General features: G+C 40.8%; 2 protein-coding genes across 2 annotated transcripts in view; both read left to right on the top strand.

Annotated features, from left to right (window-relative positions):
* Positions 1 to 6996: 6996 nt before the first annotated feature.
* LOC103160223 (C-type lectin domain family 2 member H-like) lies at positions 6997 to 20526 on the top strand. Its single transcript, XM_027429813.2, has 5 exons — positions 6997 to 7000; positions 15995 to 16120; positions 18554 to 18738; positions 19280 to 19386; positions 20400 to 20526. Exons 1-5 carry the CDS (start codon positions 6997 to 6999, stop codon positions 20524 to 20526), a joined length of 549 nt encoding a protein of 182 aa, XP_027285614.1.
* Positions 20527 to 23026: 2500 nt separating this feature from the next.
* The window catches only part of LOC100765032 (C-type lectin domain family 2 member E), a 31378-nt gene continuing 27550 nt past the window's right edge, over positions 23027 to 26854 (top strand). The window contains 3 exon segments of the mRNA XM_035448738.1: positions 23027 to 23071; positions 24713 to 24917; positions 26379 to 26510. Coding sequence (XP_035304629.1) covers positions 23027 to 23071; positions 24713 to 24917; positions 26379 to 26510 — 382 coding nt within the window.

The following is a 26854-nucleotide window of genomic DNA, read 5'->3' on the forward strand; positions in this document are numbered from 1 at the left end:
TGAAGCTGAGAAAGAATTGGCATTGGTGGAAGATGAATTATGGATTGCACAAGTGGATGGTGTGGATCCAAAGTTTAACTGCATTCTAGTCACATGACCCTCTAAGAATTCTCCTGCAGGAACTTTAATGCAGAGGGAAGATACTATCATAGAATTATCTTTTTACCTCATAAACCAAGGAGGAAATTAAAAATTATTTGGAAAAGATCTCTGAGTTTATTCTAGAAGAAAAATTGAGACTTCATCAATTAGCAAGAATATAGCAGAAATTATAGTATAGTAAATTATACTAGTGATGAAATTGGCAAATTATGGGTAGAAAGTGGTAATTTTTGGGAGAGGTCAACAACAATTATCCCAAACACAAGAGAATTCAACTTATAAAGAGAACTACCTGGATCCTTCCTCACATTATAAGGGAAACGTCAATAACTGGAGGCCCTACATTCTATACTGATGCAAATAGTCAGGAAAGACACATTACAAATCAGAAAATTGAATTAAAGTGTATCTAAGTCCTTATAATTCTGTCTAAAAGTCAAAAGTACATGATATTCTCATGGTGTTAATGGATCGTGAAGAACCTCTCAACATTGTTACTGATACACAATATGCAGAAAGCATTGTTTGAAACCACTGACTTTATGCCAGATGATACAGAATTGACTTTATTATTTATTTAGATACAAGACTTAATCAGGGACAGGAATCATCCTATATATATAACACACATCCGATCCCATGCGAATCTGCCAGGACCACTAGCATAAGGTAATGATGAGATCAACTATTGATAGGAAATATGCTGAAGGTCTCAGAATTTCATTTTTAAAAAACACCATGTTAATAGCAAAGGTTTGAAAAGGAATTTTCCATCACTTGGCAACAAGCCAAGGAAATTATAAGGAAATGCCTAATTGTTCTTTATACAACCAAACTCCACAACCTGCCTGAGAATGAAATCTGGCAGGTGGATGTGTTCCATTTTGTAGAATTTGGAAAATTAATATATGTACGCCACACCATTGGTACTTATTCAGGTTTTCAATGGGCAACTGCTTTGAATTCAGGAAAGGCTGATTCAGTAATCACAAATTTGGTAGTCTCTGGGTTTGATGTACTCTTGACATCCTGGGATTATCCCACCATGTATGGTTAAAGAAATCTGCATAAGGTGAAGTATTTAGGGGGTATCTTGGTAACATTAAAAACTAATCCTTACCCTGGAGATTTCCTAGGGTGAGCTTAAGTTAGTCCTGTTTACAGTTGTTAGAGTTGGAAGTGGAGCTTATTGCTTGATACATTCCATTCCCAACATGGTATCATAGCTTGGGGTTCAGGCTCAGCCAGAAGTCTTGACCTATGTCAAGTTGGGAATGGTTAAAGAAATCATATACTCTCTCTAACATCTAAACACTGAGGGTTGCCTTGTAGACCTTTATCTTTGAGATTACCAAAGGAATTCCTGGGAAAATTGAAGTTTCGAGACTTGACATCTTAGAGGGCTCATATTCCAGTGGTAACAACATGGGTTGGTTTGGAGCAATGGGCTGGATGACTCTAGGTGCAGATTTCCTTTGTATAGTACATTTGTTGATTGCATCTGGACCATTTAAGTATAACCTGGATTCTCAGATTCTACCAGTTTCCCAATAATGATCTGAGTTTTACAGAATCAGATATAGGTTGGGCCAGGAGAAATGCCTGATGATATGGTATTTGGGTGTTGCAAATGCCACTCTCTGGGGTTCCTCTTTTCAAGTCCAAAAGAAACTGGACACAAATGGCTATGTCTGGTGCCTGCCAGCATACCGAAGCACCTGCTGGCCTCTAGGCACTCTCAGCAAGTGCCTGTTACAGACTCCATGCTGGCATGCTGGCTTCTCTTACTTCTCACCCAATGGGCCTCTCTTTCCTTCCCCAGCTTCTCATTCCTATATAGCCCTGTCATACCAGCCATACACCCTCTTGCTCTTGGATCTATCTTTACTCTCTGCTCCCCTTCTTCTCTCACACCCCCCATTCTCCTCCCATGGTCTCACAGAGTCTGATGGCTATCATGTTCAGTCTATCACTTTCTCTCCCTACTCTGGACTCTTCCAGATATCTCTGGCTGTACTCTCCCCCACATCTACAATAACAACCTTCTCCTCATCCACACCTTGGGAAAAATCATGTCCTCATTTCATTCGACCTTCAGGAGGACAACTTACAGGTCTTCCAAATCCCTTTTCACCTGTCACCATTCCTTCTGACTTGATTACACAGCACAGCAAGCAGCATGCACCCCTACAACGTGACAGTCATGTTCTCCCTTTGCATTTGCTGGTCCAGCTTCCTAGAAGACTCATCTCTCAGTTACTCAGCCTTGCTCAACAGTGTCTTTCAGTGCTGGACTCTAGCATCTTCTCACAGGAAGGCCTGACTTGATCACTCTAATGATGTGATGCCATCTCTAAAGGCAGACTCTTAATATCCATTTAAATGTTTTTCTTGCTGTCATTCAACATCACGCATTCTCTGAGGCATGTATTCATATCTCACTATTTGCACAGCTACAAAGTCATGGAAACTACAAAGTCAAAGAAGGATAGCTCCATTTGTTTACATTTGCATCCTCATCATCCAGAGCTGCAATTGACACATAGTAGGTGCTGTTTTCTGAATTAATGAATGAGCTCTGTACACATTTTTCCATAATATCAGAGAAAACCTTTTGTCATTTGGCCACAAATCAGATCACTGTCCCTGTCCCGCTTTGGGTCTCTGAGAAATCTTATCACTATGCTGTGAATATCACACGGTTTGAGGTGTTTAGTTAATGGGTCTAGGTGGTTTGATTACTTTCACTACTGGCTCAGTATTTTCTCTTCACAATCTTTGCTTTGTCTTTACCCTATTACTTTTGTCCTTTAGGTTTCTGTTCAAGCTGATGGTGTGTAGGATAATAAAACAATGAGGGTAGTCAAATTTTCTAGTATGTAAATTTGAGATCATGGATAGTAGTGTTGAGGAAATCTCTTGTTTTTCTCAGCCTTCACTTTCTTACATCCATTTCAACAAGCCCTTTTGCTAGGCATTAACACAAGAAGGTAAAAGTGTGTTCCTTCCTATTACACCAGCAAATAGAATCTTCCCAGCAGTTTCAAAGCCTCACTGTCCCCTGAACCTGATATGAAGATGAGAATAAAGCTCATTTGATGACTCTAAAATGTTTTCCTGATTTTAACTTTTATAATTTACTACTTCCTAATCTAAACTCCTTTAATATTGATAATCTCATAGCTTTCACAATATAGAAATAATGTTAAAATGAAAATGTTGCCATATCGTTGATATCGGCATGTTCAGTTACATCACAGAATGCAATACTCCCTCGTGACAATTTTAGACACATTTTCTACCTCAGCTTCTGATCCCTTTTCATACTTGCTCATGTCATCTTATCCTTGGAGTGTTACCTCAGTCTTAGGCATTTCTTTCTCAGCTGCATGACTGTGGAGCTGGCTGGCAGCTCCCTACAGACTGGGAAAAGATCTTCACCAACCCCACATCTGACAGAGGGCTGGTCTCCAAAGTATACAAAGAACGCAAGAAGCTATTCTCCAAAACAACAAATAATCCAATTAAAAATTGGGGTACAAGGTTGGAGAAACCCACAGGAACAGTTGACCTAAACAAGAGAGAGAACATCGACCCCAGATGCTGTCAGGGAGGCCAGTACAGGACTCACCCAGACCCCTGAGCATGGATGTCAATAAGGAGGCCTCTGCACTCCAGGGAGCCTCTGGTGGTGGATTAGCATTCTTCCCTGGTGCAAGAAGGGACTTTGAGAGCCCATCCCACTTGAAGGGTTACACTCTGGCCCTGGACACATGGGGAAGGGTCCAGGATCAGCATAGGAAGACTTGGTGGACTTGGCAGAGCCCCCGTTGATGGCCCTACCCTGCCTGGGGAGTGGTGGGTGGATGGAGGGGGGAGGGGGGGGGGTGGGGGAGGGAGAGGGAGAAGGGATTTGAAATAAGCTTGTTCCCTAACTAGAACTAATAAAATAAAATAAATTTAAAAAATTGGGGTACAGATCTAAACAGAGAATTCTCAGCAGAATAATATCAAATGGTGGGAAGATACTTGAGGAAATGTTCAACATCCTTAGTCATCGGGGAAATAAAATCAAAACCACTCTGCAATTCCATATTACACTGATCAGAATGGCTGAGATTAAGAACACCAATGACAGTTCATGCTGGAGAGGATGTGGAGAAAGGGGAGCACTCCCCCATTGCTGGTGGGAGTGCAAACCTGTACAGCCACTGTGGCGATTTCTCATAAAATTAAGGATCAACCTACCTCAAGACCCTGCAATACCATTATTGAGCACATAGCCAAAGGAGGCACATTCACACCACAAGGACATTTGCTCAACTATGTTCATAGCAACATTATTCATAATAGCCAGATCTTGGAAACAACCTAGATGTCCCTCAACTGAAGAATGGGTAAAGAAAATGTGGTATATTTACACAATGGAGTACTACTCAGCAGTAAGAAACAAAGACATACTGAAATTCACAGGCAAATGGACAGATCTAGAAAAAAAAAATCCTGAATGAGGTAACCCAAAACCAGAAAGACAAATATAGTATGTACTCACTCATAAGTGGATACCAGACATGAAGCAAAAGATACCCATCCTACAATCCACAACCCCAGAGAAGCTAGAACCCTCTTCAAAAAACAGATGGAAGCAGATGCAGAAATCCACAACTAACCAATGAACCAAGCTCCTGGAGTACAATGGAAGTGAGGGAGGAGCTATAATATGAGCAAAGGAGTCAAGACCATGATGGGGAAACCCACAGACTCAGCTGACCCAAGCTAGTGAGAGATCACTGACTCAGGCCTGACAAATGAGGAATCTGCATAAGACCAAACTAGACTCCCTTAATATAGGTGACAATGGTGCGGCCAGGACAATATATAATTCCACTGGCAGTGGGTCCAAGATCTAACACTAATGCACAAACTGACTTAATGAAGTCCATTCTATATGGAGAGATACCTTGTTCGACCTAGACACAGGGGTGTGGGGAGTGGAGAGGTGACTTGTGACTGCCTCAAGGAGATGATGGGACAGACTTAGTAGATTTCTTATGGGAGGCTTACCCTCCAAGGAGCCGATGAGAGAGAGGTGGGTGGTGGGGGGAGCGGGAGGAGAGGAGGGAAGGGAACTGGGATTAGAACGTAAAAAATAAATTAATAAAAATTTAAAAACAAAAAACACAGAAAAGAAAAAGAAAGAAACGATGGGCATTAATGGGATGCTTTGTTTTGCGGGAGATACCTGAAAACTGCTTCTGTCTTTCATACATAGATTGCAAATTTGCACATCCTCAGTTTGCATGACAATAGAGGAAAGCAGCATGTCTGTGGCACAGTTCATGGGCAGACAGCATGGAGAGAGAATGGAAAACAGGTCTGAGAAACACAATAATCTCAATCTGATGAAAATTTTCCTCAGATGAAGAGCCCATGCAAGACATAGAGAGGTGACTGGTTTTTCAGATGCCCAATCACAGAACAAAAGTAAATAGCCTCCTACTCCACAGAAGAGAATCCATGCCTGGTGCTGTAAGCGGGTTTTAGCCCATGGTTATGGAGGTCATAGGCCCTAAGGAAGAATCATCTCCAAGATGTTGTTTTAACAAATGGCCATGTTTTCAGATTACCTCCTAAAGATCTGTTTGTCCCCATAGATTAATGCTGCTCTCCACCGTGGTCAGAAAAGTGAGCCCAGGGTGAGTGAGCAGGGGTCTTATTAAGGCAAAACCCACAAATTCAGCATGGAGAGGATCTGTTGGATGGTCTTCTGGCAGCAGACTGATGGGCGAAACTACACAGAATCCAATACGGGCAGGGGCAGGAGAAATGCCTGATGATAGGTTATTGTGTGCTGTACATCCATCCCTCTGGGTCCCCTTTGGGAGAGTACAGAGTACTCAGGAACGCTTCCTGGCCCAGGGTCAGATTGTCAGCTTCTTTTTCTAGCACATCTGTAGCTGCACTTGTTAGGACATACACCTGGCTGACCCTGTCCCTAACGACTGGCGGGCACGCACAGGGATGTGCTAAGTCACCCTTCACACCTAATGGCCTGCATAAGGACTCTGAGCATGTGTGGAACCTCAGTGGGCATGCTTAGTCTATCCTTTAAAAGTTCCAGCTTCCCTGCTTAGCTCTCTCTTCCTCTCCTCTCTCTGCATGACAGTCAGCCATTAACTCTGTTTCTCTTCTCTCTTACTCGCTCTACACTGTGGGGCCTATAATAAACTGGTTAATATGTCTCTTAGTCTCATGTCTTCTCTTGTGCCTCTTCTTATTTCTAATTTAAGCAAAAACCTAACAGCACTGACCACAAACAGGCAAGCCAACCAGCAGAAAACAGATCAAACATTTAAACAGACAGGCCACTGACCTCTTCCAAGGTCCCAGTGCCTGGACAATGTCCTCCTTTATAATCTGTTCCAAGGGATGAGGGATTCTCCCCCTACACACACACCCTATCTTCCCTGTCTGTTTTGATTTCTTTTTTTTTTCTTTTTTCTTTGGTTTTCAAGATAGGGTTTCTCTGTGGCTTTTGAAGCCTGACCTGGAACTAGCTCTTGTAGACCAGGCTGGCCTCAAACTCACAGAGATCCGACTGCCTCTGCCTCCCAAGTGCTGGCATTAAAGGTGTTTTCTCCAATAAACAACTTCACTTACTGTATGGGTGGATGTCCTATGTTCCGAGGTATTATGCTTGAGAGGCAGGACTAAGAGAAAAGCCACATGATGAACAGAGTGGAGTAACCAATGGTTTCCGTGAGAGGCAGAAATCTGCAATACTTCTTTGTTTCATCTTCCTGTTTCTGAGACTCGGCTGCAGTGGCTCCAAAGGCTTCCTCGTGCACGCTAGAGACAAAGTCCACTAGCACAGACCTCCTCCAGGAGGGAGAAATGGGTACGTATTTGATGTAACAGGGATCAAACCAAAAAGGCAGAGAGGAGCAGAGAGAGCCTCCTGCCAGTTAGCTTGTCATGGTGGGGGGGCTCTGTGGATATGAAGATGCCTGGAGACCTCTGGTATATTTGTCAGAGTATATAGTACTCAAGTATTTCTGGGCAAGAGAAATGAGTAACGACTCAATTACAAGAGCCTAAGCATACTTTTTGTTTAGTTGGATTTTTTGGTTTTGTTTTGATTTTTTGGCTTTTTTTGGTATGTGTGTATGTGTGTGTGTGTGTGTGTGTGTGTGTGTGTGTGTGTGTGTGTGTGTGCAGGTGGGCCGGGTGTGTACAGCAGCTTGCTAGTCCACTGTTTATCTGGTAATCTGCACTCTGGTGAGTTACAGGAAGTGCTGCAGAGATGCTCCTTCTGTCCCAGAGTGAAGGAAACTCTAACAGCACAGCTTTCAATGTTCATTGCTAAAGAAGTTCCCTGTGGGGCTGGGCCTCTGGTCCAGATCCAGTGTGATTCAAAGGAAAGAGAGGGAGGGGCGGTGCAGTGGGAGGCTGAACCCTGACACAGGCAAATCCACTGGCATTTCTGGTTTGTGGTAAATTATGGAAATGAATCTTTCAGGGTTTCGGGTTAAACTGTCTTCTGTATTTAGAAACTGCCTGTTTCATTCTTTTATTTTTATTCCTTCCTTCCCTCTTCCCTAACTTCAATTTTTGTTAGTTTGCTTGTTTGTTTTAGTGAAATAATATGGGTTTCCTGGAACACAGTGTTCATAATTACCAAAAAAATTCAAGATCTCGAGGAATGTAGATGTTTTTTCAGCTTAGTCAAATATTCCCATTACTAAATTCATTTTATTCTCCACACAGAAACATATACACACCCATATTTCTGTAAGGCAAGTTAGACTTGTGGAGAAGTTATGATACTATTTGGTTTTTGTATTTGGATATACATAATATTTTCAAGGAGAATTGAAACTTCTTACCCTTAGGCCCTCTGCTTCTAACTCTGCCCCACCCATTTCTGTATCCTGTCCTCCCAGTGTAAGCAACCAGTCCTCTCTCAGCTGAGACTCCTTGTTATCTTGGAGTTCTGTGAAAATGAACAAAATGCAGTGACTAAAGTCAGCTGGTACTTTTTAAAAACATCATCTACATTCAGTAAAATTCATTTGTTATATATTTCCGTGAATTTTTGAGAATATAAATTCTCCATCACAATCAAGCTGTAAACCAGACCCCCACCCAGTACCACACGCCCTACTGTAGACACTCCGTTCCTCTGTACCCAGCCTATGACACCCTTGCTTTTTCTGCTCTTACACACTTGCTTTTCAAGAACACCATAAAGGTGGATCCCTGCAGTAATAAATGCACCAGACATTCATCCACAGTGAATTCAACAGCTGTGAATCAAGTACAAACCCAGCTGGCCATAGTAGAAGAGATTTCAGAGCATGATTGAAGTGAGGCTTGAGCTTTGATTTCAGGGTAGGCATCTCAAACCTGAATAGAAAAACAGTTTTACAAATAAGACAGAAAAAAATAACAGGAAACTGGTGGATAAGAGAGTGAGCAGGAGAGAGCAGGTGGGTGGCTGTCGGGGATGCTGTAGCCACTCCTGCTTAGGTGCTGGCCACAGGTAGCAGTCAGAATTTCCCAGCAGAAAACTACTGTTCTGTGGTCAGATTCTCCAAGTAAACTGCAAGGGGTCTCCTCACTGACACCCACATTCAGGGGGTCTGGGTCAGTCCCATGCTGGTTTCCCAGCAATCAGTCTGGGGACCAAGAGCTCTCCCTTGTTCAGGTCAGCTGTTTCTGTGGGTTTCACCAGCCTGGTCTGGACCCTTTGCTCATCAGTCCTCCTTTCCTGCAACTGGATTCAGTTCAGTTCAAGGTTTAGCTGTGGGTGTCTGCTTCTACTTCCACCAGCTGCTGGGTGAAGGCTATAGGATGGCATATAAGTCAGTCATCAATCTCATTATCAGGAGAGGACATTTAAGGTAGCCTCTCCTCTGTTGCTTAGATGATTAGTTGGTGTCATCTTTGTAGCTCTCCACACATTTCCCTAGTGCCTAATTTCTCTTTAAACCTATGTCTCCCTCTATAGTATCTCTTATCTTGCTCTCTTCTGTTCTTCCCCCAACTCAACCTCCACACTCCATCATGTCTTCTTCACCCCTCCTGTTCTCCCCTTCTCATTCTCGTAGATCCCTCTCCCCTCCCCCCCATGCTCCCAATTTTCTCAGGAGATCTTGTCCCTTTCCCCATCTCTAGGGTACCATATATGTCTCTCTTAAGGTCCTCCTTCTTTACTAGCTTCTCTGGCAGTGTGGATTGTAGGATGGTAATCCTTTGTTCTATGTCTAAAATCCACATATGAGTGAGTACATACCATGTTTCTTTTATAAATAATGCATCATCACAATTCTTTTTATTTATTTATTTATTTATTTATTTATTTATTATGTATACAACATTCTGCTTCCATTTATGTCTGCACATCAGAAGAGGGCACCAGATCTCATAAGGGATGGTTGGTTGTGAGCCACCATGTGGTTTCTTGAGGAGCCACCATACTGATTTCCAAAGTGGCTGTAAGAGTTGGCACTCCAGTGGAGGAGTGTTCCCCTTTCTCCACATCCTCTCCAGGACAAACTGTCACTGGTGTTTTTGATTTTAGCCATTCTGACAGGAGTAAGATGATATCTCAGAGTTGTTTTGATTTGCATTTCCCTGATGGCTAAGGATGTTGAACACTTACTTATGTGTCTTTCAGCCATTTTAGATTTCTCTATTGAGAATTGTCTATTTAGTTCTGTACCCCACTTTTTATTTGGATTATTTGGTATTTTGGAGACTAGCTTCTTGAGTTCTTTGTAAATTTTGGAGATGAGCCCTCTGTCAGATGTGGGGTTGGTGAATATTTTTTCCCAATCTGTGGGCTGTTGTTTTGTCTTGTTGACTGTGTCATTTACCTTACAGAAGCCTCTAAGTTTCAGGAGTTCCCGTTTATTAATTGTTGATCTCAGTGTCTGTGCTACTGGTGTAATGTTCAGGAAGCAGTCTCCTGTACCAGTTCGTTCAAGGGTATTTCCCACTTTGTCTTCCAATAAGTTCAGTGTGGCTGGATTTATGTTGAGATCTTTGATCCATTTGGACTTAAGTTTTGTGCATAGTGATGACCATGGATCTATCTGCAGTCTTCTACATACGAGCATCCAGCTATGCCAGCACCATTTGTTGAAGATGCTTTCTTTATTCCATTGTATAGCTTTAGCTTCTTTGTCAAAAATCAGGTGTTCATAGGTGTGTGGGTCAATATCAGGGTTTTCAACTCAATTCCATTGTTCTACCTGTCTGTTTTTTGTGCCAATACCAAGCTGTTTTTGGACTATAGCTCTATAATAGAGCTTGAAATCAGGGATGGTGATACCTCTGGAAGTTCTTTTGTTGGATGTAGTTGCCCGACCCACAGGACAGCAACCTAGAGCAAGAAGTCCCCAGGGAGGGGAATGGGGACAAGAGACGAGAGAGAATGACCACAAGACAGGATTCTGATAAAGTGGCAAATTTTAATTTTTCCAGGCTAGCTTATATAGTCAGTAGTATGGGATAAAGGGGAGGGGGAGAAGAGGCCAATAGCCAGGTGTTAGTTTAAGCAGGATGTTAGAAAAATATAAAAGGAGGATATTGCCAAAGTAAAAAGTTCATGGATGGTGGGGAGAGGAAGGATTACCTAGGTAAATGGTAAGACGAGGGACGGTTGCTTAGGTAAGCAGGCCTGTGGTTGGAACAAAGGATTGACATCTGGGTCTTGTTGTTCCTTTTGGGTGCTCATACTTCTAGAAGCCATTTATAATCAAAAGACAGTTCTATATCTATGTGGCTTGACAAGTTTGGCCTAAAGGTTCATGCCAAGCTGTATGACTCCCAACAATTGGACAGTGTGGTTTTGGCTATCCTGGGTCTTTTGCTTTTCCATATAAAGCTGAGAATTGTTTTTTCAAGGTCTGTGAAGAATTGTGCTGGGATTTTGATGGGGATTGTATTGAATCTGTAGATTGCTTTTGGCAAGATTGCCATTTTTACTATGTTGATCCTACCTATCCAAGAACATGGGAGATCCTTTCATATTCTGGTATCTAATTTCTTTCTTTAAAGACTCAAAATTCTTATGATATAGGTCTTTCACTTGTTTGGTTAGTGTTACCCCAATGTATTTTATGTTGTTTGTGGCAATTGTCAGGTTGATGTTCCTCTGATTTCTTTCTCATCACATTTATCATCCATATATAGTAGGGCTAGTGAGTTTTTTAGTTAATCTTGTATCCTGCCACTTTGCTGAAGGTGTATATCAGCTGTAGGAGTTCCCTGATAGAGTTTTTTGGGTCACTTATATAGACTATCTTATCATCTGCAAATAGTGAGAGTTTGACTTCTACCTTTCAGATTTGTATCCCCTTGATCTCCTTTTGTTGTCTTATTGCTCTAGCTAGAACTTCAAGGACAATATTGAAGAGGTATGGAGAGAGTGGACAGTCTCGTCTTGTCCCCAATTTTAGAGGAATTGCATTGAGTTTCTCTCCATTTAATTTGATGTTGGCTGTTGACTTGCTGTATATTGCTTTTATTATGTTAAGGTATGTTCCTATTATTCCTGATATCTCCAAGACCTTTATCATGAAGGGGTGTTGGATTTTGTCAAAGGCTTTTTTGGCATCTACTGAGATGATCATGTGTTTTTTCTTCTTCTGTTGGTTTATTTGGTAGATTACATTGATAGATTCTCAAATGTTGAACCAACCATCCCGAGGATGAAGCCTACTTGATCATGGTGGATAATTTTTCTGATATGTTCTTGGATTCAGTTTGCCAGTATTTTATTGAGTATTTTTGCATCTATGCACATGAGTGATATTGGTCTGTAGTTCTCTTTCTTAGTTGTGTCTTTGTGTGGCTTGGGTACCAAGGTAATTGTAGCCTCCTAAAAAGAATTTGGCAATGAATCTTCTGCTTCTATTGTGTGGAACAATTTGAGGAGTATTGGTATTAGCTCTTCTTTGAATTTCTGGTAGAATTCTGCAATGAAGCCATCTGGCCCTGGACTTTTTTTGGTTGAGAGACTTTTGATGACTGCTTCTATTTCCTTAGAGGTTATAGGTCTGTTTAAGTTGCTTATCTGTTCTTGATTCAATTTTGGGAAGTGATAACTGTCCAGAAAATTGTCCATTTCCTTTCAATTTTCCAATTTTGTGGAGTACAATTTTTCAAAGTATGACCTGAAGATTCTCTGGATTTCCTCAGTGTCGGTTGTTATGTCCTCCTTTTCATTTCTGATTTTGTTAATTTGCATGTTCTCTCTCTGCCTTTTGGTTAGTTTGGATAAAGGTTTGTCTGTCTTGTTGATTTTCTCAAAGAACCAACTCTTCCTTACATTGATTCTTTGAATTGTTTTCTTTGTTTCAACTTTATTGATTTCTGCCCTCAGCTTGATTATTTCCTAGCATATACTCCTCTGGGGTGAATTGCTTCCATTTGTTCTATAGCTTTCAGCTGTGACATCAAGTCTCTGGTGTGACTATTCTCTAGTTTCTTCATGTGAGCACTTAGTTCTATGAACTTTCCTCTTAGTACTGCTTTCAAAGTGTCCCATAAGTTTGGGTATGTTGTGTCTTCATTTTCATTGAATTCTAGGAAGTCTTTAATTTCTTTCTTTATTTCTTCCTTGACCCAGGAATGGTGCAATTGTGTGTTGTTCAATTTCCATGAGTTGGTAGGTTTCCTGCAATTTGTGTTGTTTTTAAATTCTAATTCTAAAGCATGGTGGTCTGATAATACACAGGGAGTTATTTCAAATTTTTTGTACCTGTTGAAGTTTGCTATGTTGCAGAGTATGTGGTCGATTTTAGAGATGGTTCCATGTGATGCTGAAAAGAAGGTATATTCTTTTGTGTTCAGATGGAATGTTCTATAGATATCTGTTAATCCCAATTGTGTCATTAACTTCTGTTAGTTCCTTTGTCTCTTTGTTAAGTTTCTGTCTGGTGGTCCTGTCCAGTGGTGACAGTGGGGTGTTGAAGTCTCCCACTATAACTCTGTGACGTCTTATTTGCGATTTGAGTTTTAATAATGTTTCTTTTATGAACGTTAGTGCCTTTGTATTTGGGGCATAGATGTTTAGAATTGAGATTTCTTCCTGATGGATTTTGCCTGTGATGAATATGAAATGCCCTTCTTCATCTCTTTTGATTGATTTTAGTTTGAAGTCTAATTTGTTAGATACTAGGATAGCTACCCCAGCTCGTTTCTTCGGTCCATTTGATTGGAAAATCTTATCCCAACCCTTTACTGTAAGGTAATGTCTGTCTTTGAATTCAGGTGTGTTTCTTGTATGCAGCAGAAAGATGGATTCTGTCTTCGTATCCACTCTGTCAGCCTGTGTCTTTTTATAGGTGACTTAAGACCATTAATATTGAGGGAAATTAAGGACCATTGAGTGCTTATTCTTGTTTGTTTTTGATTTGTTGTTGGTAGTGGAATTGTATGTGGATTTACCCTTCTTTTTCTTTGGGGTTTTGGTAAAGTGGGATTATCTATTGCCTATGTTTTTGAGGGTGTAGTTAATTTCCTTAGGTTGGAGTTTTCCTTCCAGTACTGTTGTCTGTAGGGCTGGATTAGTGTTTACATATTGTTTAAATCTGGTTTTGTTGTGGAATATCTTGCTTTCTCCATTTATAGTGATAGAAAGCTTTGCTGGGTATAGTAGTCTGGACTGACATCTGGGGTCTCTTACTGTTGGTAGAATATCTATCCAGGTCCTTCTGGCTTTCAGAGTTTCCATGGAGAAGTCTGGTGTAATTCTGATAGGTTTGCCTTTATATGTTACTTGACCTTTTTCCTTTGCTGCTCTTAATATTTTTGCTTTATTCTATATGTTTGGAGTTTTGATTATTATGTGGTGAGGAGACTTTTTTTTGTCCAATCTATTTGGTGTTCTGTAGGCTTCTTGTACTTTCATTGGCATGTCTTTCTTTAGGTTGGGAAAGTTTTCTTCTATGATTTTGTTGAATATGTTTCCTGCACCTTTGAGTTGGGTTTCTTCACCTTCTTCTATACCTATTATCCTTAGGTTTGGTCTTTTCACGGTGTCCCATATTTCCTGCATATTTTGTGTTAAAGATTTGTTGGACTTAAGATTTTCTTTGCTTGATGAATTTATTTCCTCTAGTTTATCTTCAGCATCTGACATTCTGTCTTCCATCTCTTGTATTCTGTTGGTTATGCTTGCATCTGTGGTTCCTGATTGTTTACTCAGCTTTTCCACCTCCAGCATTCCCTCAGTTTGTGTTTTCTTTATTGTCTCTATTTTAGTTTTCGGGTTTTGAACAAGCTGTTTAATTGTATTTTCTTGGCTTTCCTTGATTTCTTGCATCTTTTGGGTTGTCTTTTCTTCCATTTCTCTGAAAGATTTTCTCATTTTCTCTGCATGAAATTGTTTTTAAGGTTGCTCTCTTCTGTTTCATCTGTGTTGGGATGTTCAGGTCTTGCTGGCATAGAGTCCCTAGACTCTGGTGGTGTCATGTTGGTTTTCCTGTTGTTGAATGTGTTCTTATATTGTCATCTTCCCATCTATTCTTCCAGTGGTTGTAGGTGGTGTCTCTTCCTTTCCTGGTGTATATGGGTTCAAGGTTCTCTTCCAGTGGGTGCAATTGGCTCCGATACTCTGATGGGTCTCAAGGTGGATGCAGGCGGGTTCTAGGCACTCCCTCTCCAGGTGGGTGAGAGTGGGACTAGGGCAGAGATGTCAGCAGACTCTAGGTTGCTTGGTCCTCAGGAGCCAAGTCGGTCTGCCTGCAGACCCCAGGACAGGATTTCCCAGAGTCGACAAGCGGAAGTTGGGCCCAAGGCAAGGGCCGAAGCAGATCACCTCTGCCCTGTGTGGGGGTAGAAGTCCTGTCATTTCTGCTCTTGCCCTATTGCCCTGGCTAGGACCACCAGAGTCACACTAAAATGGTGAGCAGACATCATGGTTTTGCTTTGGGTCACAGGGGGAGAGCATTCATGCTGGCTGTGGTTGGAGTTTTGTTTGGATTTCTCATAGGTACCTTTCTCAGGTGAAAAACAATCCTTCAGTTCCTAATATGCTGAGAGTTCTTACTGTAGCTTTCCATTGATTTTGTACACATGCTTTGCTGCCTGAAATGCTCCTTTTTAATTTTCTTATTCTGTTAATACATAGAATTTCATTTAGTTATTTAGTTCATTTTGGTTAGAAAGATGATTGATAGATAGATAGATAGATAGATAGATAGATAGATAGATAGACAGACAGACATATAGGTAGATAGAATAGAGTCAAATGAGGCTGGAGAGATGGCTCAGAGGTCAAGAGCATTGGCTGCTCTTCCAAAAGTCCTAATTTCAATTCCCAGCAACCACATGGTGGCTCACAACCATATGTAATAAGATCTGGTGCAAATGAGTGTTAGAAAAAAAAAGAATAGAGTCAAATGTAGCCCCTCTCAGCCTCAAACTCACTATTTAGTAGATAGGCCTTGAACTCCTGACTCTCATGCCTCTCCCTCCCATGTGTCAGAATCACAGTCCTGTGCCACCACACCTGGAACATTGATTTTGTTTTTCTTTTTGTCATTCTTAAGGTCCAATAAGTCCTAACCAGGTCTGTTCTTATGAAACTAAATCCATGGGTAGTTTGCGTTGCTGCTGCTGTTGTCATTGTTTCAACTTGACTTTCACTCTTTCTGTTTCTTGTTCCTTCATTGGCTCTTGGTTCATTAACTGGAAGACTCCATAAGAAAAATTCTGTTTCCCTTTCCTCCAGTCTTCTGTGAGCCAAGGACACCATTTATGAACTAAGACCTTCTATAAAGAGCATTTGCAGTAGAGGAGTACAAGCCAAATCTACAGATTAATCTGAGGTAAAATTGCCTTTTTCTTGAGATTGATGTTCTCATATTGATGCTTTCAGATAAAAAGCTCCAAGGAAAATATCTCAGAATCATCTCCCCTGTGTCTCCTGTTAAGCTTTACTGCTCCTGTATAATGAACGTGGTTCTTACTGTAGCTGTAATTGCACTTTATGTTACTTTGTCAGGTAAGTGACTCATTCTCCAAATTCTACAGCATTCTGTTCATAGTGATATTGTCAGTTATACTTATATACTTATACTGTGAGAAAGGACTCACTCTAGGAAGGCTCTAGAGAAAGTACACCGGAAACTCTTGTTCTCTGTGAGCTTGGGATCTAACTGGAAGATGCAGAAAAGGAACAGCACGAGCTGTGGTGTGAACAAGAGGTCAGGCTCAGCATTCCTGGGAAGATGACATTCGGTGCCCTCTAGAGCAGTGGTTCTCAACCTTTCTAATGCTGTGGCCATTTAATACAGTTCCACATGTTGTGGTAACCCCCAATCATAAAATTATTTTCATTGCTACTTCAGAACTGTAATTTTGCTACTGTTATAAATCATAATGTAAATATCTGATATTTCCAATGGTCTAGACATTTCCACCTGGGCTATGTATTCAAGGAAGAGAACAAAGAGAGGAAAACTGGAACAGAGACTCAACAAAAAGACTGCTGCAGTTAGAGGGAAATGAGAACAGTGAAGACTAACATGGTTGGGAAAGGTATAGAACTCCACCCCCAAGTCTTCAAGACTCATGGTTTCAATTAATGTCTTCAACCACTCTCTGAAAATATTAACAAGTCTTGGTCAGTGTAACCTAAATTATTTTGTAACTCAGGAAAGAGTCAGACAAACAGAAGTGACAGTCACTCTCACTGACTGTTGCATTTGTCCTTCCCACAGAAGCCTCGTAGTCCTAGATCTGAGAACTGAGAACAACTACAAAATATTCCCCTCCACTAATGGTGGGGGTCATAATATTTCTTATTAAGTCACATGTTTCCTGGAACACACTAGGTCTTTGAAAGGGCAACACATCAGTTCTTACCAGTAAGAAAAAGGCAAAGGTATAAAAGAATATCTGTTGTTCATCTAAGCTGTCCTCTGGAACCATTCAGAGCTTACACACACACACACACACACACACACACACACACACACACACACACACCACATATCCATTCATGTACATACACATATAATCATTTTATTATAATATACTCATTAACAGTCACTCAAACACTTGTCAAGTTCCAGACTCTGGTATCTCACCTAACTTCCATACGCATAGGATAGCCACTCAGAAGTGGTGGAGCTTTGGTTATGGTTTTAGACTTTATGTCAGTTAAATGAACTACTGAAGAGTTTAAACTAGAAAAACAACTCTCTTTATAACTCTTCTCACATCTTACAGGCCTTTGCTGCATCCTGTCCTTCCTCATCACCTCAGAACACTCCTCTTGCTCTCTTTCTACATGTTACACCAGGCCCACACCCACAGCTGTTTACACTCTACATTACAAGTTGGGATTGCATGTGACAGAGTGCTTTGGTCTCTTTCTTTCTGAATTTGGGTAACCTCATGTAATATCATACTTTCTGAGTCCATATATTTTCCTATAAATTTTAACTTTTCTTTAATGCTGAAATATTATTTGATTTTGTATGTATTCCACGTATCCATTTTTCATTCATCAGTTGATGGGCACCCAGGTCAGGTCCATTTCTTTCTATTGTAAATGGGGCAGCAATAAACATGGATGTATAAGACTCTCTGTGGTAGGATGTGTTCTCTCCACATATGTCCAGGAGTTGCCAAGTCACATAGTAGGTATAATTTGGAATTTGTTTGAAGAACCTCCATAGTTTGTACTCCCAGCAGCAGTGAAAAAGGATCACTATTTTTGTACATGGTTCTAACATCTATTGTCATATTCCTTCCTGACAGCCATTCTGACCAGATTTAACAAGAGCCAGCTCATGTTTATATATACTTTATTTATATATACTTTATGCATGCAATAGAATTATAAGAAGGCCTTGATCAAAGTTTTGGTACCAAAAAAGAAAACAAAAAACATGTTGACCATGCAATGTTTTCCAGACTGTCATTGCTCTATAGTAAAATCCAAACAAGTAAAAAGTTTTCTTTCATTTTTCAAGAGAAAATGAGGGTATGAAAGAGGATTATGAGAATCTGTAGGACTCCAGGAATCAGGAACAGGCCTAAGAGGCTGATGGCCTAGAAATAATTTCCTTGCAGGGTATGGTATCTTTAGCTCCACATTAGGAGCTAAAGGAGCTAAAGGAGCCACAGGGCAGGGAGATTATTACAAGCTCCAGACAAGAACAGTTCACACAGTGAGAGCCAGGCCAGGCAGGGGGAGTAGTGACATTTTGTCTCAAAACACAAAATACAAAGATGAGAAGAAAAGCATTTCCTTAGAGACTACTGGAAGGACCTGGAATAGGGACCATAATGTTAGGAGGGGTCTCCTAGTGATCAGTTAGGAAAACAACTGCCCAGGCACACAGCAGACAACTGAGATTTTGATAGCTAACCAAAGACAGGATACTTAGAAATGTTTATTATATTTCATGAACTGTCTACATTTCAGTGAGAAAAGAAAAACTGGCCAATGTGAGCCCTGGACCTTGCTATGCCACCTGCCCAAGAGACTGGATTGGATTTGGAAGTAAATGTTTTTACTTTTCTGAAGATACAAGAAACTGGACATCCAGCCAGTCTTCCTGCATAGCACGAGAGGCCCATCTAGCTCTATTTGAGAGCCTGGAAGAACTGGTAAGAAATGGTCAGGACTTGGCTTGTTGTTTGTCCTATTGAATATGTACTGCCTTGAGATAGAGATCTTACATGAAGAAGGATCCCAACCCAGGTATCGGGGGATTTGGAGACATGTTAATGTGTGCTATTTGCTGATGTTATTGCTGCTGACTGGAACACTGAGATATTCCAGGGACATTCAGCCATGTGGTATTCACACTCAAGCTGTAAGGTCAAACATACACTCTACTGAGATACCCAATAGTCAAGTAAGTCTTCATCCAAGCTGGCAGGTATTGAATACTGAAGGTGACAAATGTTAATAACTATAGGGACAGACTTAACAAGGGACTTTCCCAGCCACAGTGGGATGGACAATCATCAGTGTACTTTGGATTATGGATAAAAATGCACCCACTGAGACCCAAGGGCTATTATGGCTCCAAAGTTGATGGCCCTCCATTACACCCTGCTGCCTTCTCTAAAGGAGGCTGAAAGGCAGACCCAGGGGTCATCTGAAGCTGATGGACAAATGTAATCACTTTCAATTTTATGACAGAGTTTCCTGAAGAGATACAAGGGGGATTCTGACCACTGGATTGGCCTGCACAGAGAGTCACCACAACACCCTTGGAGGTGGACAGACAACACTGAGTATAACAGCTTGTACGTTTGTAAACCACTTTTCCTTCTACTGTGTTCATGTGCTGTGTTTGTGTGAGTTATGATTATAGGAGAGGAAAGCCTGAGCCATGTGGAGCCAACAGTACCGGAAAGGTAGAAAACCAAACCAACTAAACCCTTAGATTGGAGGAGAGCTTCAGAGGTAGGGTGTGTGCTTACAGCAAGAGCCAATCCCCAGCAAACTCCACATTCCTATAAATTTAAATCCTTTAGATGCTCTCCCATTTATGGGTCATCATTTTCAAAGCATTTACTTAATGTGATTTCATTCAAAATCTTTAGCATGACGATAACATCTGGGGTAGATGTTCTCTGCTCCATCACCAATTGAAAACTTTTCCTTGATGATGAACACCCTTGTGAGAGATAGACAGAACCTAGGATGGGCAGTGGGGGCTCTGAAGCCCCAGGAAGCCACTGCAGAACTGCTGGGGTAGAACATATCAGACAGCTGTTTGCACAGCTCTAACTGTTCACAGAAACAGAGATTCCAGGGACATTGGGAACCTCCTCTGAAGTCTCATCATCAAAAAGTGCTGAGGCGGGTCTTGAATGTGAGCATAGCTACCCATTTCAAATGGAGCCATTTCACTGGAAGAGCAAAGCACAGACCCAGTCACATGCACTATTACAGACCTTTCAGAAATGTGTTAAGAAGTGGAATTTCACACATGTGTAAAATACTTCAGGACAGAATTGAAAATCACCCTTGTGAGTCCATCCATGGCAGCAGTTCATCTGAACATGACATCAAGCACCATCAAATGCCGTATATACACTTTACAGAGTCAATATGGAAGAATAACGAAGATGTGGTGTTCAAATTGAACCCTTAGAATGTAAATATCCTAGGTCTAACTAATATAGGTGATTCCCCATGGGCTCTGTCTTTCTTTGATTCTTATTAAAAGTAAGCAGCGGAGATGGTCAAGATTTTATTGCTGGATTAAATCAGTGTCAGCCTGTGACAAAATTTTGTTTCTTTATTGTTCTAGGGTTCTTATCCGAGGAAGAAGAGAACATGCCTACCTGACTGACACTGGGATCAGCAGTAGCAGGGACTACACATACAGGAAGTGGATTTGTAGTAACCATAAAGCTATTCTTTGCAAGGGTCAGTGATTTTAAAACCAGGGTAGGACATATGCCAAAACATGCCTGAGAAACAGATGCCCTGTGATCTGTTTTAAGGGGGATGTCCTTCTGTATATGTTTCTCTTATTGGTTGATGAATAAAATACTGATTGACCAGGCAGAAAGTATAAGAAGGTCTACGAGAGGAAGGAGAAGAGAGAGGGGTGGCATGTAGCTGGCAAAGGAGTAACAGGTCCAGCATGTGACAATACATAGATTAATAGTTATGGATTAATAATTAAGACAGTTATCCAATAAGAAGCCCTAGCTATCAGGTAACCATTTAATAATCAATATAAGTCTTTGTGTGTTTATTTGGGGCTAAAGCACCAGCAGCAGGACCTGGCCCGAAATAAAAAATTCCTGCATGGTCAATACACTTTCACAAAATTCAACAACCAACATGAAGTAATATCTAGACAGAATTAAAACCAATACTCTGTGATTAATACATCATAAACACTGTCAAAATATTTTTATACTTACTTCTCTGTGTTTGTATTATCATTTCAGTGGACTAAAAGCTTGGTCCAAGCAAATTTATTTTTGCTTTCTTAATTCAACCTTCTTGTGACTTTCTTAAAAGAATATGCCATTTGAAATTTATTCTTTATTAGGTTTATTTCAGACCAGGAGACAGTTAATTACTGAACCTCTTTAAGAACATTTGTTGCCAAATTTTGCAATCATTTACACGATGTTGGGTTTTAAAAACAAAATAATTTAATTTTTGACATGTGCTATACTGTACTGATGAGTCCTAAAAAGAACGAAATAACAGATCAAAAACATATTCAGTCAACTCTGTCTTCTTACTTTATTGACATAGGGACTAAGCCTAATGACCTGAGTTTGACTTGGACCCACATGGTGGAAGGAGAAAACCAAACCCAGCAAATTGTCCTTTGACCTCCAAACTTATGGGGTACACATACACCCATACAAATAAATAATTAAATGTAATAAAAAATTTAAGTTCAATTTTTATAGACACTATGTCATTGATGATTTGTTTTTTTGTCATTGCCATTTTTTGCTTTTGTTTTTTGAGACAGTATCTCACTATGTAGCTCTGGCTAGCCTGGCATTTACTACACTGGCCTCAAACTCACAGAGGTCTGCCTGACTCTGCCTCTCCAGTGCTTTGATTAAAGTTATGAGCCACTGTGTCAGGCAATAACTATGCCTGTTTTGAGTCTATATTTTTATTATTAGATAAATGCAAGTATATCTCATTCAGGAAAATACCTTTCTCAATGTTCTTCTGCTCCTACTTCTTTAGACATTTTTTTGCTTTGCAATCCAATTTCTTTACAGTAAACTAATAGAAAGTTCCTGTGTGTAATTCACTTCTGTATTCTCAGAGAACAGCACAGTGTGTCAAACACACGAGTGTTCAAGTCATGTGTGTAAGCAAAGTAGGTTCTCGTGATAGTGAGATTTCTCTATTGTGTTGTACTCAATATAATTCTGTTATAATTCTGTGCAAAGAATTCCTACAAAACTTCAGACTAATAAACAACTTTATGACATTAAACTGTGTGGTTGTCGTGTGACAGACCTTCCTGGGGTGATTGAGCACACCCATATCTATTCACTTACTATGGGGGATGGGGGGGGGCATGGCAGACCAGAGTACAAATATCAAACTCCAACTTGTTGAACTTAGAGTTTTATTTACCGAAATATGAGTAAGGAATGGGGGTTTTCATACAAGCTCAGAACTGACACAAAGATGCTACATCACCAAAGTCCACTCCAGCATGAATGATCACTGACCAAAACTGGAATCCTGGAACATAATGAACACCAGTTTCCGGCACCTCATTGGGTAAGAGAGTGTCTGTCTTAGTTGCTTTTCTTTTGCTGTGGAGAGACACCATGACTATGGCAACTTATGGAAGACTGTTTGTTGCAAGCTTGCCTAAAATTTCAGATGGTGGGAAGCATGGCATCAGGCAGGCAGGCAGGCATGGTGTTAGAGCAGAGGTTGGGAGCTTCCATGTTGAGACAACAACCAAAAGGCAAAAAGAGAGCACGATGTGGGGATGGTGTGGGCTTTTGGAACACAAAAGCCATTGACACAACTACTGAAATGAGGCCACACATCCTCCAACAAGACCACATCTCCTCTAACATGGCCATCCCTCTTAATTCTCCCCAAACCAATGGTAGATCAAGCATTCAAATACATGAACCCATGGGAGCCACGCCCATTCAAGTCACCAGTGTCCTTTCCTGGGGATCAGTTGGTCTCTGCCTCTTCTAGACAATGCTGCTGGTCCCTGCTTCTTCCAGGCAGCTGTACTCTTCTGAGAGTGACACTGGGCAGTCACTTGCTGCATAAATATTCAGGGGGGAGGAAGGACCTCGTGAATCTGGTCAATTTGAGGGACTTCCTCAAGCTATTTTGAGTGGTTTGACTTTTTGTTTTCCTAACTTCCATTCAAAGTTGGAATATTCTCAGAGGAAACTGCAACACTCCAAGATGACTCACAGAAGGAATTTGATTGACATTGTGACTCTGAATGATGTAATCTTCATGTACAAACTGGCTTCTAAATCACACACCAAGAAAATTATATTCTCCTATTTGTAATCTAGTACCTTGACAAATTTTGTAGCCCCTGTGGCTGGGGTTCTTCATATGCAAAATGGACCAAAGGAGGCAGCATTACAGGCTTATCCGTGACTTTGCCTCACCAGAATCAGTATATCTGCAAGGCCTACTTCACCCCCTATTTCGTTATAGAGCTGAAAATGAAAAAAGAACAGCAATAGTCTTCACTACATTGTAGCCTCTTAGTGACACTGCTGCCTTCCACAGGGAACAGGTATTCAAACCATCTTCTCATAGTCACTGGAATTCGCCACTAATTGAAGGAATTAATAGTTGAGTTTTGCTGTTTTTTTAGCATGGTGATTAACAGTGTGTATGCTTTTTCCTTTGGGTGGGGTTGAGGGAGAACTTTTCCTTGCCTTAATGGTCTCTAGAGACTACCTGTTTTCCATGGGTCTTTCTTAAGGGTCAACAGCATAGCATCTTTAACTTTTTCTCTGATGTCCTGAAACACTCTTCTCTGGTCCATGAAAAAGGAATAAGAAGCTAAATAATAGACTGACAGGGTTTTTTTTTTTCTTTTTTCTCTCTCTCAAAAGAAATTGCACCTACAATGTATTTAAAAACCTAAGGGTAGGGAGTAGAGAAAGGGCTCACAGATTAAGAGAATTTGTTGCTCTTGAAATTGATTAGAACATGCTGTCCTAGAGGTATAACTGTGAGTTTGGCAGTGCTGTGAGTGCTGGAATCCTTATACATTAATTCCCATTTGACAGTTGCTAGTGTATGAAAGCACAAATTATTTTCCACACTGACATTGTGCCCTGCAGCACTTTAAATGCATTCTTAATATTTAGGGCCATTTAATAGACTCCTTAGGACTTTATATACAATTATATCCATATTGTCTGAATACCAACACTTTTATCTCTCTGAGGAATGGCTGTTATTTCATTTTCTTGCCCTATTGTTCTGGCCAGGACCTCTAGAGTCACACTAGAAAGGTTAACGGACATCATTACCTTGCTCTGGGTCACTGGGGAGAGGGCATTCATGCTGGCTGTGGTTGGACTTTTGTTTGGGTTTATCATAAGTACCTCTTGTCAGGGTGAAAAAATTCCTTCAATTCCTAACGTGCTGAGAGTTCTTTCTGTGAATTTACATTGAAGCTCGAACGTGCATCTAATGGTTTTACTGAACTGTTTCTCTTTTATTCTCTTATTCAGTTAATATATTAAATTATATTTAGTTAGTTCATTATAGTTAGAAAGAAAGATGGATGATAGATAAGAAAGAAAGACAGATACATAGTGTTCAGTCCCAGTCCCCACAGGGTCTCTGTGAGTTGCTTGTCAGCAAATAACCACAGGTGCATCCTGTTTTGTAGTCTTGGCTCAGCAGCCCTGACCTTGTCCCACTGGCATCAGCCTCAACCTATGAAAACACCTGGGGTTTTTCCACTGTGTTGTCTTTATATAAGGCTGATCACACACACACACACACACACACACACACACACACACACACACATATATATATATATATATATATATATATATATATATTATATTCTGTTAGCACAAACAACCTGATGTCTTTCATTTAAATCTCCAGGCTTTCACCCGCTACATTAGCCTTGCTCGCGGTGCAGGTGCCACAAGTGGAGGTTCCATCGAGATTGAAAAGAAAGAAGACCCTGCGAGATTGCCCTCGGAGGCTGGCCAGCAGATAAGGACTTATGAGGGTGAATTGGAAATGGGTACCTCAGCTTCTAAGGCTGTATTGATAGAACAATTAGTAGAATTGTTAAAGAAACAAGGTACCGGTATTCAGCAAAAGACAGATTCACAGGGGAAAAGTACAACCTCTAAAGGTTTACAATGTGTTTAAAAACATATGTAGGCTTGTGAGAGAAAATAAACAGGATAAAGTTATTAAAAGGAAGAGAGGGGGGCCAGGTGGTGGTAGCACACGCCTTTAATCACAGCACTCGGGAGGCAGAGGCAAGCAGATTTCTGTGATTTCAAGAGATGTAGCATACAGAGTGAGTTCAAGGGCAGCCAAAGTTACACAGAGAAAACCTGTATCATAAAAGGGAAAAATAAAAGTAAAAGAAATAGAGTAATAAAAAGCCACGTAAAAATGAAAAGTACAAAGAGAGTTTGGATACCGTATGCTATTGTGTTGTCTTTGAATTGTTTTTGATTGCTAAGGAAGGAACAACTGCACTAGACAAGCCCAGGCTCAATTTGTCACTTGAGGGCCACAGAGAATCCTTCAGCTCAACTATGGTTGAGCCTACAGAAAAATTAGGCAGCCAATGATGGTGAGACCAAGGGGATGCCAGTCAACCTAAGACAGGAGGGTCATGAAGCCTGGGTGATTTCTCCATTGATGGGTAAGGTTGGGGTCAATGTCCTGGTCACCTAAGACAGGTAATAATTTATATATAAAGGAGGGGGAGATGTTGGGCCACAGCCTCGACGGGCTCTCCTTGAGTTTCTTGTCAGCCAATAACACCACAGTTGCATCCTGTGTTCTAGTCCTGGATTACAGCCCCAGCCTTGCCCCACTGGCATCAACCTCAACCTGTGAAAACATGAGCTCTTACACCTGGGGTTTTTCCACTGTGCTTAAGTCTGGATATAAGTCTGCTCCCTCTCTGCAATAAACACACACACAGACACACACACACACACACACACACACACACACTTAGCACAAACAACCCGATGATTGTCTTTCATTCAAATCTCCAGGCTTTTGTCAGATACATTAGACTTGCACCACAACATAGAATAGTCACATGTAGCTCCTCTCAGCCTCAAACTCAATATTTAGTCAAGACATCCTTGAACTCCTGACTCTTCTGCCTCACCCTCCCATGCGTTAGAATCACAGTCCTGTGCCACCACACCTGGCACATTGATTTTTTTCTTTTTGTTAATACCTTGGTTCCCTAGTCTTTATGGACCAGGACTAGTCCAACTTCTTATAAAATTAAATCTATGGGTAGTTTTTGTTGTTGGTGATGGTGACCTGACCTCACCCTTTCTCTTTATTGCTTCTTAGTTCATTAACTGGAAGACTGTAGGAAAACTTGTGTTGCCCCTTCTTCTAGTCTTCTGTGAGCCAAGGACATCATTTTTGGATCAGGACCTTCTGAGAAGGGGATTCCCATCAGGGGAGTGCAAGCCAAATCTACAGATTATTGTGGGTACATTCATCATTTTCCCTAAAAGGTTCTTGAGATTGATATTATTATTCTTATATTTTTCAGGTAAAAAGCTCCAAGGAAAATGTCTCAGAATCATCTTCTCTGTGTCTGATGTCAAGCTTTACTGCTGCTATGTAGTGATCATGGTCCTCACTGTAGCTGTAATTGCACTTACTGTTGCTATGTCATTGTTAGGTGAGTGACTTATTATCGAAATGATGTGGCATTATGTTCAACTCATTCCCCATTCATGGTTTATGTTCCTTTCTCTCTACCAATGACAGTGGCAGTCAGGAGACCTACCAGATAACTTAAGGTAACTCGTGTCACTCAAGGATAGCTCGGTGAGACATGTCAGGTATTTAACGAAAAATTCATAGAAATAAAAGACTTTGTATCATTAAAGTTTGTGTGATTGTTGTGTGACAGAGTTTCCTGGGAGTGTGCAACACACACACACACACACACACACACACACACACACACACACACACACCTACTCAACTAAAATATGAAGCCCATTATGACAGACCAAGTAC

The sequence above is a fragment of the Cricetulus griseus genome, chromosome 8 (genome assembly GCF_003668045.3).
Source record: "Cricetulus griseus strain 17A/GY chromosome 8, alternate assembly CriGri-PICRH-1.0, whole genome shotgun sequence".
Taxonomy (NCBI): domain Eukaryota; kingdom Metazoa; phylum Chordata; class Mammalia; order Rodentia; family Cricetidae; genus Cricetulus; species Cricetulus griseus.